Consider the following 12,977-nt stretch of genomic DNA (forward strand, 5'->3'; position numbering starts at 1 on the left):
GTGGCCGCCTCACCCTGCCTCATTGGCTCGTGAGTGGTGGTGGTGGCACCTAGGCCCAGGCCTAGCTCGCCTAGTACTTCTGTGGCCCTGCGTGCAGGTGAAGGAGGCACTGGAGAGAGACATTGCTGCATCTCAGAACCACCTAGCACAGAAGGTGACTGCTGTCCAGGCTAAGGATACTGAATGAGAGTTATACCTAAACCTGCAAGGAAGGGAAGTACTAAAGCTTTGGCAGTTATTAGAGACTTCTAAACTAGTGAATGCTGAGAGGTCTGCTCTTGCAAAGGAGATTGGTGCTCTGGAGAGTTTGCATGTAGATACCATGGAAAGAAAAGAGAACGCCTTGGAAGCCTTAAGGTCCAAGCTGGAAAGTGCAGAAAACCAGCACCTGATAGAAAAGAAAGATGTTTTGAGCAGACTGCAGCTGGCCAGAATGAAAATAAACTAACCAGAGGCATTGCAAGTAAACAGCAAGAAACAAATGGGTGAGATTGACCATTTTACAACTCAAATGAAAGCAGATTGGCAAATTGGTAAAATTTGATCTATTACAGGAAACCAAGACTGAAAGGAACTTGGATATTTGGACCCTGAAAGAGAAACTTGAAGCAGCGGAGATACCAATAAAGAAAGTGGAGATGAGAGAAGTTTCTCAACGAAACCAGACATCTGAGGTAGCCAGAGTACTACAAGAGCAGGATAAGAAGCTTGCTAGTCTTGAGAGCAATATGTCTGCTGAGTGTCAATTCCAAGAATCTTTGGCAAAAGAGCTCCAGGTGTGGAAAGAGAATTGGGAGCTAAGAGCCTCCAGGAAAGAAAGAAAAGCTATGAGACAAGTAGATGAGAAATCACAATAGCAGTACCCAAGATAAGTCACAAGAGTCCAACCGTTGGAAAACTGGAACTCAGAGCTCCAGGAAAATTCAAATAAAGGGTGCATTGAGTTATCCTAATAGTGCTAACTGGGGGTAACTCTAATGTGTGTGGGTAAGTGTAACATCAGAAACCCTTCCTTAAACCTAGCTGACGGGAGGTCAGATGAAAGGGAGAGAGGTTATGTGAAACTTCCCTGAATGAGATCCCAAGGGAGTAATAATGCTTGGACTGATGGGTCCAAGCTGAGGGGGGGAGGTATGTAATGGAGTGACCCTATTTCCCCTCCTTAACCTGTGTGGGTCCATCTTAAATCCTACAGAGAGAGAGAGAAAGAGAGAGAGAGAGTGATCTGTGGGTGGCCCTACTGGGAAGGGAATAAGATTGTGAGCCCAGCTGGGATCAGGAAGCCCACATCTCCAGGAGTAGGAGCTCCAACCCTCTCTAGGAAGTTGTGTTGGAAGTATACTGCAAAGGTAGAATAGTCATTATTAATATTATTTTCTGTTTATGTTAATAAAAGTTGAAATTGCATGAGAAAAGGCTGGAGTCAGTGTGGTTCCTGCTCCAGTGCACAAGATAATGCTCAGTCATCCTCACAAGCTTTCCTTTCACAAAAAATTCACTTACCCCAATCAAATCTCCCATGATCAAACCTCATCCCACAGTTCCAATTATCCTAACCCACCACCTAAGCCCATCCTCTGGACCCACTCCATACTTCAGAATATGTCCCTTGTAGACTAGTGTGGCCCAGAGTGCCCCCTAGGCTCCAAGATGGTCACCACCATCTTTCAAAATGGTGTCAACCAGCTTTTGCCCCATCACATGACGGGGCAAACCATCAACTGGCCCAGAATATAGGGGGCACCACTATATTACTAGGAAATCCACTAGACTACAAAGGACATATTCTAAGGTATGGAGGGAGTCCAGAGGGTGGACTAGGATGAGAAGCAGTTGCGAAGGGTTGTAACTGGGGGAGGGATTGGATGAAGGTAGTGGGTGATGTTTTTATGAAATAGGCGGTGTTTGGGAAAGGGGATGGGGCATCACACCTTCACTTTTGATTTCTATTTTTAACTTTTCCCCCTGCTGGTCTTCTCTAGAGATAGTGAGGGGGGTGGGCAGGGGTTTACTCAGACCCTCAGGAGGATATGACATGGTGGGAGGAAGTATTTTGAGCCACTCTGGCCCTTTAGAAAATGGAAGCGCCATGTGACGGGGGCTGCCATTGCATGTTTTTCCCCTTTCCTCACAATAGAGAAAAAATACCATGGGGAAACCAATGAGGTATTTTATTGCAGAGGGGAAAATTTCCATGAGAATGCCTCCCCCCTGCAGTATTAGTCCTCTCCTGTGATAAAATGCTACCGCATAGTTAATGACCCCTCAGTTAGCCGGATAAATTTAGGACAGCTATTTGGCTATTTGGAGTGAATGAGTAGCCTAGTGGTTAGACCAGCGGGCTATGAACCAGGAAAACCACGGCTGAAATCCCTCTGCTGCTCCTTGTGACCTTGGACAAATCACTAGCCCTCCATTGCCTCAGATACAAAACATAGACTTGGATACACAAAGCTGCAATATTTAATAGTGGGGGTGGGTGGGGGGGGGGAGGCAATCCTGTAAATATTTGCCTCTCCCCAACAAAATATTGTGGCAGTTTTGTTCATGGAAGAAGCTCACAAGACAAAACAACATGGAAGGGGCCAACACCTGAGACCACCATCTCAAAGGGCCATGCAGCCCAACACTGTTCCCTTTAAAAGAATCCAGAAAGTCACCAGGGGTCTTAATTAGATCACCCCGGGGCCACCAATCGAGGCAGCCTGCAAAAAAAGTAAAAAAAAAAAATTAAAAAGTGGAGTGCAATGGCAACCCCTGCTGACAACCCACCCACGCCCTGCTCAAATAGTGACTCTACATCCCTGCTCCCTTTTCCATAACAAACTAGGCCAATAGGGCTCAACCTCAACCCCTCCCCCCCTCCACCCTGTCAAAAAAAAAATTAGTGGCCTAGTGTTCCCCCCACCCCCTCCACCCCAGACCCCCCTAACCCCTCCACACACCCCAATACCTTAAATTAGCCATTTTTGCAAAAGTAGAGTGCCTGGAGTGCCCGCTAGGCCCAGGCAGCTCCATTTTCCTGTCATGAAACAGGGTCAAGGTCCTTGGAGAGGTGTGACTTACTAGTCTAGTTTTTTTTTATGGAAAGGGAAGGGGGTGGTGCTGGAGGGTTGCTATTTGGGAGGGGGTGTGGGAATATTTGGGAGGGGGTATGGGAATACTTAAGGATGTGGGTGGCTGGGGGTAGGCAATCATCGCGTGCCACTGTTTTAATTTTTTTTTTTTTTTGGTGGGCCACCTCAATTGGTGGCCCTGGTGTGGGCAGGGGGTCTAATAAGACCCCTGGTGACTTTTTAGATTCTTTTAGGAGTCTGATGTGTTGGCCTGCATAGCCCTTTAAATCTGTCGTAGGAGCATCGGGATCTGAGTTAAGGTTTTGGTGCTCCCATGGTACATTAATGTTTTAGGAAAAAGTGTAAATAAAATAATGTGGCTGACAAATTTCTAAGAGATCCCAGGCCCTGAAGGCAGGAAGATGTCAGTGGCAGTGGTGGAGCGAGATTATGACATGCCCACGGGGCCCCAGACCCCACAAACAGAAAGAGAAACCCCGTGCCTGTGCAGAATTATGACAGGAACCCCGCAGGCAGGAAGAAGGAAGAAACGAGAAGAGAGTGAGTGAGAGGGAATGGAATGGTATGAGAGGGGAGGGGTAAATAATGGAGTTAGAGGGGATGGGAGGGGGTAAGTGAGTATGTGAGAGAGGATAGGAGGGAGTAAATTAATGTGGTATAGGGAAGGGAAGCAAAAAGGGCTGCGTGGATGAGGGAGATGAAAGAGAAAGTGGAGTGAATGAGAAAGAAAGTAAGAGAGCAAGAAAGCTTGTGAGTGCACATGCGCATATGTGTGAGCATGAGAGAGTGTGAGTGAGCGTGTATGTAAGAAAATGAAATTATGTGTGATGGAAAAACGTGTGTATATGACAGTAGTCAAATTTTATATGTAGCACCCTTCCCCCACTAATCCAGGACAATGTCAGGGTGACTGGAAATCAAAAGTTCCCAAGTATAGAAAGCTGGGAATTTTATTTATCCTTATTAGTTTTAGTTATTGTGTGTTATTTGATGTGTCTGCTGTTTTGGGAACTGTTTAAATTTTTTTTATATTAATTTAATTGTAGGATGCTGCTTGAAATATTTATTTTATTAGTATGATTTTACTATGATGATTGGTATTTTATATTCCCTGATGTATTGTTTTATGAAGAATGGTGAGTGGTTTCTAGTTTTCCATTGTTACACAGCATGCAGGCTTTTTGTGATTTCCATTTCAGTTTTTGTCTGCACACTTCTATTTATATTCTCTATTTGGTGAGAGCCTGTCTATATTCTGGTGAGGGTCTGTTGTGTGATGGAGATGAGGTATTTTGCCACAGTATACTTTTTGTGTAGGGATCTATAGCAGTCTGTCTTATTCTACTTTCTTAATAGGAGGTGTATGGGTGATTTAGGGTCTGGTGTAATATTTGCAGTACTGCATTTTTATGGATAGGGTTCTTACTGAAGTACATGTAAATATATCCATGTTGTTATAAGTGATATTATTATATCAGAAGACGGACTTTGAATGTCCTTTTACATGTAAAATGTGTTATTATTAATGCATAACTTTTACTTATGGGTGTGTGATGAGAGCAGGGGGTGCAAGACTGCAGAGTTTGTCGATCACCTAATACCCTTGTACCCTCCCCATTCACCCAACTCCCACTTCCCCAGGGTGCAAATGCAGTAAAGGTTGTGAAGCAGATGGTAGGGTACCCAGGAATGTGGCAGGGTTGCCAGTTTACTTGAAATATTATCACTGACACTCTTATTTGCCACACCTCTGGGAACTGACACCTGCCTGCCCACTTCCCCCAGCATTTCAAATCATTGATGGGACAAGACTCCAAGGGGTGATTTGACATGCGCTGATCCTCATGAGGATCCTGGGGGGGGGGGGGGGGGGGGGGGGGGGGGGGGAGATAGCCATCTCATCCCTTGCATCAGGCATCAGTTTACCTTGAGCCACTCCTGTGTAGTGCATAGTGCTGTAGATTGAATAAAAGGGTAGTCCATTGTATCACTGCACAATGAAAAGCAGTGAGTTTATACAGGATAATTTTCAAATATCACTGGTAACATATGTGGCAAATGCATAAATTACACTAATTTTCAAAGAGAACATACCTGTTGGCTGGACGTCCGAGGTCATGGTGTGCGCTCATGTGCTCATTCACCATCGCCGGCGAGGGCTGCTGGAAGCCGCGCCTCGCATGGGGAGTGCCTGATCCGCCCCGGGCTGCTGAGGCCACTCTCGCTCTCGCCACCAGCTGCCCCCGGGAGGAGGGGAGAGAGGACTGGGGCTGCTCTGGAGACTGGCACCCATGGACGTGGCCAGGGTAGATGAACGGGGGCTGGGGGAAAGTATGCCCGATCCTGAAGCGTGGCTTTCCCGGTGTGTTGGATTTTAGGTTGGGCAGGCAAGAGTTTAGGGCCGGCTGATACTTCTCTGATCCTTTTCTTTTGCTTTAAGTTGGGATCCACTTCCTGGTACCTGTCATTTGAAATGACATTTGAAAAGACAGGTACCAGTGCACCCAGGATACTGTATAGGCGCTGTATAGCGCTCTATACAGTAAAATGGATTGCGCTTCTTGGACGCGCTTTGGACGCGGCTTGCATTTGCATGCTATTTAAATACTGTATCGAGCGGTATGTGATCCGGACTGTGCGCGCGGCAAACGAGCCACACTTTTTCTACCGCGTCCTTACTGTATCGGCCTGATAGAGAGAGAGAGAGACAGCTGTATGGGTGGGACCCTATTTATGTATTTATTTATGTATTTAAAGCTTTTTTTTATACCGATATTAGTAGCAACATCATATTGGTTTACATTAGAACTATAGGCTGGAGGTTTACAAATAACAGGTTACGGAGATGGGATGAAAGGAACCAAGTTGCAGAAAGGAACTAAAAAGGCAAGCAGAACAGGCTGCTGGAGGTAAAGGCATAACAATGGCAAAATGGAACATAGCAACAATGCAACAATAACAGTATGATAGTGTAACAAACTAACAGAAAGATATACAATGCTAAATGACTTTATACAAGGGTTTGGATGAGAGATTGGAGTAAGAGGGAAGGAACCTACTGTGGGTAGGCTTGTTTGAAGAGCCAGGTCTTCAAGTTAGTTCTGAATCTAGTAGCGCTCAGCTCAAGTCTGAGGGTCATAGGTAGTGTATTCCAGAGTGTGGGTCCTGCTATTGAAAGGGCACGTTCCCTGGTAGATGTAAGGTGTGCCTTCTTTAAGGAGGGAACATGGAGGGTCCCTTTGTTGGTGGTTCTAGTGGGGCGGTTGCAGCATGTATAGTGGAATGGCTCATCTAGCCAGTCGGAGTTGTGGGTGTATATGGCTTTGTGTATAATATTAAGGGTTTTGTAAAGAATGTGAGAGGGGATTAGGAGCCAATGTAAGTCCTTGAGGATGGGTGTGATGTGTTCATGTTTACGAGTATTGGAGATAATCCTAGCAATCGCATTTTGCAGCATTTGGAGGGGTTTTAAGGTGGAGTAGGGGAGGCCTAAGAAGAGTGAGTTGCAATAGTCCATTTTAGATGAGAGGGTAGCCTGGATGACGGTACGGAAATCACTAGCGTGCAGCAGTGGTTTTAATTTTTTTATGACATTGAGCTTATAGAAACCTTCCTTGAGGATTGCATTAATATGTTTTTTTAGGTTCAGTTGTTGGTTGATCTGAACTCCAAGATTACGGGCATGGTGCTGAGTGGGGAAGATGTTGTATGCCGGGTCATTGGCAAAGGCAGGTTTAGGGGGTAGGTGTTGTGAGATTAGAAGCAGTTCCATTTGGAAGGGTTCAGGGCAAGGTGGAGATTAGAGAGAAGGGTGTTAATGGTGGTAAGGCTGTTCTCCCAAAGTTTTAGGGCATCAGATAAAGAGTCAAGAATGGGTATGATGATCTGCACGTCATCAGCATATAGAAAGAATTTGAGGCCAAGGTCGGAAAGGAGCTGGCAGAGAGGCGTGAGGTAGATATTGAAAAGGGTAGATGAGAGGGCGGATCCTTGAGGAACTCCTTGAGAGAGTGCGAGCGGGGTGGATACAGCACTGCCTACTTTAACAGAGAATTGTCTGTTAGAAAGGTAGGAAGTGAACCACTGGGGAGCTGAGCCAGAGAGGCCAATGTTGGATAGGCGAGAAAGTAGATGAGAATGGCTTATAGTATCGAAAGCAGCGGAGATGTCCAGTAGGGCGAGGATGTAGCAGTGTCCTTGGTCCATGCCTCTGAGAAGGTAGTCAGTAAGGGAGAGAAGGAGGGTTTCAGTATTCAGATGTTTACGGAAACCGAATTGGGAGGGGTGAAGTATCTTATTGTTTTTGAGGTGATCAGTAAATTGGGAGTTGACTACCTTCTCCAAGATTTTAGAGATGAGAGGGAGATTGGATATGGGTCGAAAATTAGCTGGGTCCTTATGGTCTAGCGAAGGTTTCTTAAGTAAGTAAGGGTTTAACCACTGCCTGCTTAAGGGTGTCAGGGACTATACCTGTGTAGAGAGAGCAGTTTATAATGTCGGCTAAAGGTTTGGCTATGATATTGGGTATAGTGAGGAGGGGTTTAGTAGGGATGGTGTCTGTGGGATGGGTTGCAGGTTTAATCTTTTTGAGGAATGATTCAATTTCCTTGGAGGAGGTAAGGTTGAGAGCGTCTAGGGAGACGGATGTGGGGCAGGGGCCCGAGGAGAAAGGGTGGGTATTAGAGGGGAATCTGCTGAGGATGTTTGCTATCTTATTGTGAAAGTAGAGGGCTAGTTCTTCACATTTACTGTTAGCTTCGTTATCAGGTATTGGGGGAGGGGCAGATTTACTAAGCTCAGCAACGTAGGAAAATAGGGCTTTTGGGTTGTATGAATAGTCATGTATTTTGGAGGTGTAGAAATTGCGTTTGGCATTAAGGGTGGCGAGTCTGTACTGGTGTAGGGCAGATTTGAAGGAGGAGGCTTTATGGGGAGAGGGGGCTTTGCACCAGGCTCTTTCTTTTTGTCTAGTCACATTTTTCATTTGTTTTAGTTCAGCGTTGTACTAAGGTTTTAGATTTTTTGCAGATGGGTTCAGTTCCCGTTTGGTGATCGGGCACAGTTCATTTGCAATGTCAAGGGTAAGGTTGTTCCATGACGTGAGGGCAGTATTAGGGTTGGTACATTCAAGGTTAGGCAGAGATCTGGAGAAGGCTGAAATTAGGTCTTTGCTGGGGCAAGATTTTCTGTAAAAAATGGTGGTAGTTGTGGCAGGATTGTGGTCAGTGCGTGTCTTTATGGAGAGTGAGGTTTCAATGAGGGAGTGGTCTGACCAAGGAACGGGAGTGCATGATGGTGGATTGGATGCAGGAGTTAGTGAAAATGAGATCTAGGGTGTGCCCAGCTTTGTGAGTAGGAGCAGAAATGATTTGATTATAGCCAATAGCATAGAGAGAGTTCAGGAAGGTTTCGTAGGATGATGATAGGGGGGAAGCATCTACATGTAGATTGAAGTCACCTAAGATAATGGCAGAGGTTTCTATGTTGATGTTATCAGAGATGAATTCAATGAGAGGGGAGGGGATGAGTTCTAAGAGGCCAGGGAGGGCATAGACAAGGCAGAGTTGTAGCTCATGGGATTTGAACAGCCCAATCTCAAGTCTGGGCGGTGTGTTAAGAGGCAGAGCCCAGCTGGGATCAGAAGCCCCTGTGTCTCCAGGCACAACAAACTAATGCCTTCACCTTCTACATATTTAAAACAAGCAGCTCATCTCCGTCTCCTTGTACATAGTTTTTAGCCATTACTAATCTCTTTCCTTTATCTCCATCTTCTCCCAGTTCATCATTCCTTGTTATTTGTAACTGCTTTTTCCTGCACGATAGTTCGTTCTAGTTGATGTATTTATTCACTCCTGTCCATATGTAAACCAGCATGATGTGATTTTTATCATGAATGCCGGTAGATAAAAACCTTAAATAAATAAATAAATGAATTAATTATTATTGATATTATTTGCTGGTTATGTTAATAAAGTAAAATTGCATGAGAAAAGGCTGGAGTCAGTGTGGTTCCTGCTCCAGCCCACAAGATTTGGCTCAGTCATACTCACAGGACATTCACTTCAAAATTATCCCACTGAAAGCACCTATATAAGTTACACCTGCTGTCCAGAACACATACATTTCCTGTGTATATTTATGTGCATACTCTTAAAAACAGATAAGTATGCTCATAAGTGAAAAACTCCACCCCAGCCCTGGCATCTGGGTAATCTTGTGAATGAACAAGACATACAAGCATGCATTTACTGTACCTGCACATCAGGGATATGGAGGAGAGGCAGTTTTATAAAACCCCATTTCTGTGCATAAAACAATGTTTTACATGTAGAAATTCATTTAAAAATTACCCCTAATTTTTTCAGAAGCTGACATCCTTAGATATAAGCTTCTGTGGTCTGCTGATGTCAGCGCTCAAAAAAGAATCATCACATCATGAGCTTTGCATTTCTCGTCAGATCCTTTTCTCACTGGAAGACTCATTCCAAATCTCACTTACGTGTCCATGTATAAAGTGTGCTTCCAGGCTTGATTGTGATTTGATTAGTAGAACTGAGCAGATAGAACACAGATCCAGCATGGACTATCCCTACACAGCTGCCTCTGATTCGGAGACATTCTTCTTTGGCCTCACTTAATTCACTGACGGAAGGATACTGCTCTAGTAGTTTTTCAGGCAAACCGCGGTCTGGCTGCTCCGCAAACCATTCCGAAGCTGGACAGAGAAACAAGATTATTATTATAACTATATCTTTTTGCTTTATTTATATATATTCATATATATATATTATATTTATATATATATTATATTTATATTTATATTTATTTATATTTCCAGGCAAACATTGATCAAAGTCAATAATGTTTAGTTTTAACTGATGGATCAGACATATGATAAATGGACAATCATTATTCATTATTTTTTTATGAATGACTTGTGACTTGTACTAAAACAATCCAGAAGAAATCTATTACTAGGTGACATTATACTCATATAAAAGGGGGTCATTTTCAAAAGGATTCTCTGAGGGTGAATGAATATTTATCTGCAGAGAAAGCCCCTTTCAAAATCTCCCTCCCTCTTCTTCCTCCCCCCCCCCCCCCCTCCCCAGTTTGGGAGAAAATATGTGTATTGTCCAAAATGTCCAAGGCCTAACTGAAATCCAGATTTTGGAGAAAGGTTGCAAGTAGTTATGGCTGATCTACTCTAGTCACCTGAAATTCCATCAACAAATACATCTCATATATATTCAATGTGGGTATCTTGAAAATCTGATCAGCTTTATGGCACTCAAAGACTGGAGTTATATACTCCTGCTCTAAAGTCTAGGAGGTCAATATTCAAAGAATATTCAGCACTATTTAGCCAGATAAGCTAGACATATGCAGCTAAGTAGAGGCCACTGAATACACATTGTAACTTAGCCAGATAAGTTCTAACCAGCTAACCCCTAGATTCATCAAAATATGATAACAAAAAGAAGTGTGTCTAGGGTAATTTTTGAATTACTGCATGGTGTAGTAACATAGCACTTCACATAGGTGAGAGAGAGAGAGAGAGAGAGAGAGAGAGAGAGAGAGAGAGAGAGAGAGAGAGAGAGAGAGAGAGAGACTCTATCTATAAAGCCTTCATAGTAGTCAAGTATTTATATGCCTATAGAAGAGTCATCTAATACCTTGAGGTGAGGTGTTGGTCGTGGTTTATTTATTTATTTATTTGTTTGTTTGTTTCTTTTATATACCGACATTCGATCGAAATATCACATCGGTTTACAGGGAACTGAGAGATAGGGCGGAGTCCGCCCTATTTTACATTGTAACAAGGAAGTATGTAACTACATTACTATGTAACTATATCACATTATAACACTAACAGCATAACAAGGTAGATTATAACTATAACTATGTTACATAATGGAATCAATATTTACAAAAACATGGTGATCATGTTTAGAGTTTAGGGGCTAGTTTATCATGGAGAGTGAGACATATGAACAGCACAGTACACCTTGGTGAAGATTTGACTTTATTTGGAGTGAGGAAAGTCTCACAAAGATGAAATTTCTCCTATGTTCTTTCACCTTAGCTTGATGGACTTTATATCAGGGTACCATCAAGCTAGGGCAAGATAACATAGTACAGAATGGTGAAGGCAGCATGAGGAGGCAGATGGTAGTGCTCTAGCAGTGAAGGGGCTCTGGAGGCATCTGGGTAAGTGCAACTGGTTATAGGACTATCCTGCAGCTGGCTAAACATTACAGTTATATCTAGGAAATTGCAGAAACTTTGATACTTCTTTATCTTTTAAACCTCAGGTGGCCAATCTAGTGCATAACTGTTTTTGCAAGCTTCAGATTTATGACACATTCAACCTTTTTTTTTTTTTGAGAAGCTGATCTGAGGATGGTGACACATGCATTAGTAGTTTCCTGGGTTGATTATTGTAATGTCTTGTATCTATACCTTCCTCAGTTCACACTTATAGTCTTTACAATCAATTCAAAATGCAGCAGCTCATCTTATCATGGCTGCTAAGTTAAGAGATCATATCACACCGGCTTTGATTAAACTTCGTTGGCTGCCTATTGCTTGGTGAGTAAAATTTAAGGCTATCATTTTAGTTTTTAAAGCAATCAATGGTATTGCCCCATCATGCTTTAACTCCTTGCTAACAATCTACTTTTCTGTACATACATTCAGATCATCTTTTAAGAACCTACTTGAAATTCCTTCAGATCAACAAGTTTGGTTGGAAGAATTAAATGAAAGAACTTTCTCTGTCTCTGGTCCCTCATTGTGAAATTCGTTTCCTGATGCTTTGAGAAGAGAATTAGACCTATTAAGATTGTGTAAGAGTTTAAAAATACACCTATTTCAGCAAGAATTTGCATATATAATTTTCAGTTGTTACTCAGCAAAAGCCCATTTATTCTTGCTTACTCATTTCCCTTTTTGTCATCTGGAGCTTCATTCATTTGGACTAGTTGAATTGAGACAGTAGTTTTCATATATTTCACTCAGCAAAAGCCTATTTATTGCAGTCTACTTATTCCCCTTTTTGCCATCTCGGGCTAAGTTAATGTACAGTATTTAGACCAGCTGAATTGAGATTGCAGTTCTCATATGTTGATATTGTTTTAGATTGTTTTCATATTTTAATTTTTTGGTTTAATGGAATTTGTAGTTTTTATGTTTTTTATCACTGTTTTTAATGTTTTCATCGCTTATATTGTTTTGTGTTTTGAGTGATACTGTGTATGTTAACTCGTATGCTATCTAGATCTGTAGATAGGCAGGTTATAAATGTTTTAAAATAAAGAAATAAAGAAATTCCGGCAGAGCTCCAGAGTCTCAATGCATGAATAAGATGATGGTGCAGGAAAGAGGGCTTTAGATTTGTTAGGACTGGGTAAAATTCTGGGGAAGGAGGAGCCTATTCCAACAGACTGGACTCCACCTTAACCAGAGTGGAACCAGGCTTCTGGTGCTAAACCTTAAAAAGAAGATAGCGCAGATTTTAAACTAGATGATGGTGTAAAGCTGACAGTCGCTCAGAAGCACATGGTTCAGAATGATGTATCTTTAAAACAGGGATATTAGAAAGGCTGCTTCTCAGCAACCAAGCTACATCTGCCATGCAAAATAAATCCGAATCTAAGCTTATTAATTTTGAGATTTCTACTGGTATTGAAGTTGAGTCAATTCTAAAGAAAATGAAACCAGCTTTCCACCCCACAGACATTATGCCCACCAAGATTCTTCTCTTAATACGTTCAACAATAGCAAAACCCATTGCAAAGATACTCAACAAATCAATCACCACAGGCATAGTTCCTTCTGTACTTAAACATGCTATCATAACTCCTATGATAAAAAAACCAAACCTTGATTCATCTGATC

General features: G+C 42.7%; 1 protein-coding gene across 1 annotated transcript in view; it reads right to left on the reverse strand.

The window, feature by feature from the left end:
* Window positions 1–12,977, reverse strand: part of LOC115097582 (aggrecan core protein-like) — a gene marked incomplete in the record, with an annotated part of 129,099 nt that overhangs the window by 65,739 nt on the left and 50,383 nt on the right. The window contains 1 exon segment of the mRNA XM_029613518.1: window positions 9,577–9,792. Within this exon segment, the coding sequence (XP_029469378.1) occupies window positions 9,577–9,792 (216 nt within the window).

The sequence above is a fragment of the Rhinatrema bivittatum genome, chromosome 8 (genome assembly GCF_901001135.1).
Source record: "Rhinatrema bivittatum chromosome 8, aRhiBiv1.1, whole genome shotgun sequence".
NCBI lineage: Eukaryota > Metazoa > Chordata > Amphibia > Gymnophiona > Rhinatrematidae > Rhinatrema > Rhinatrema bivittatum.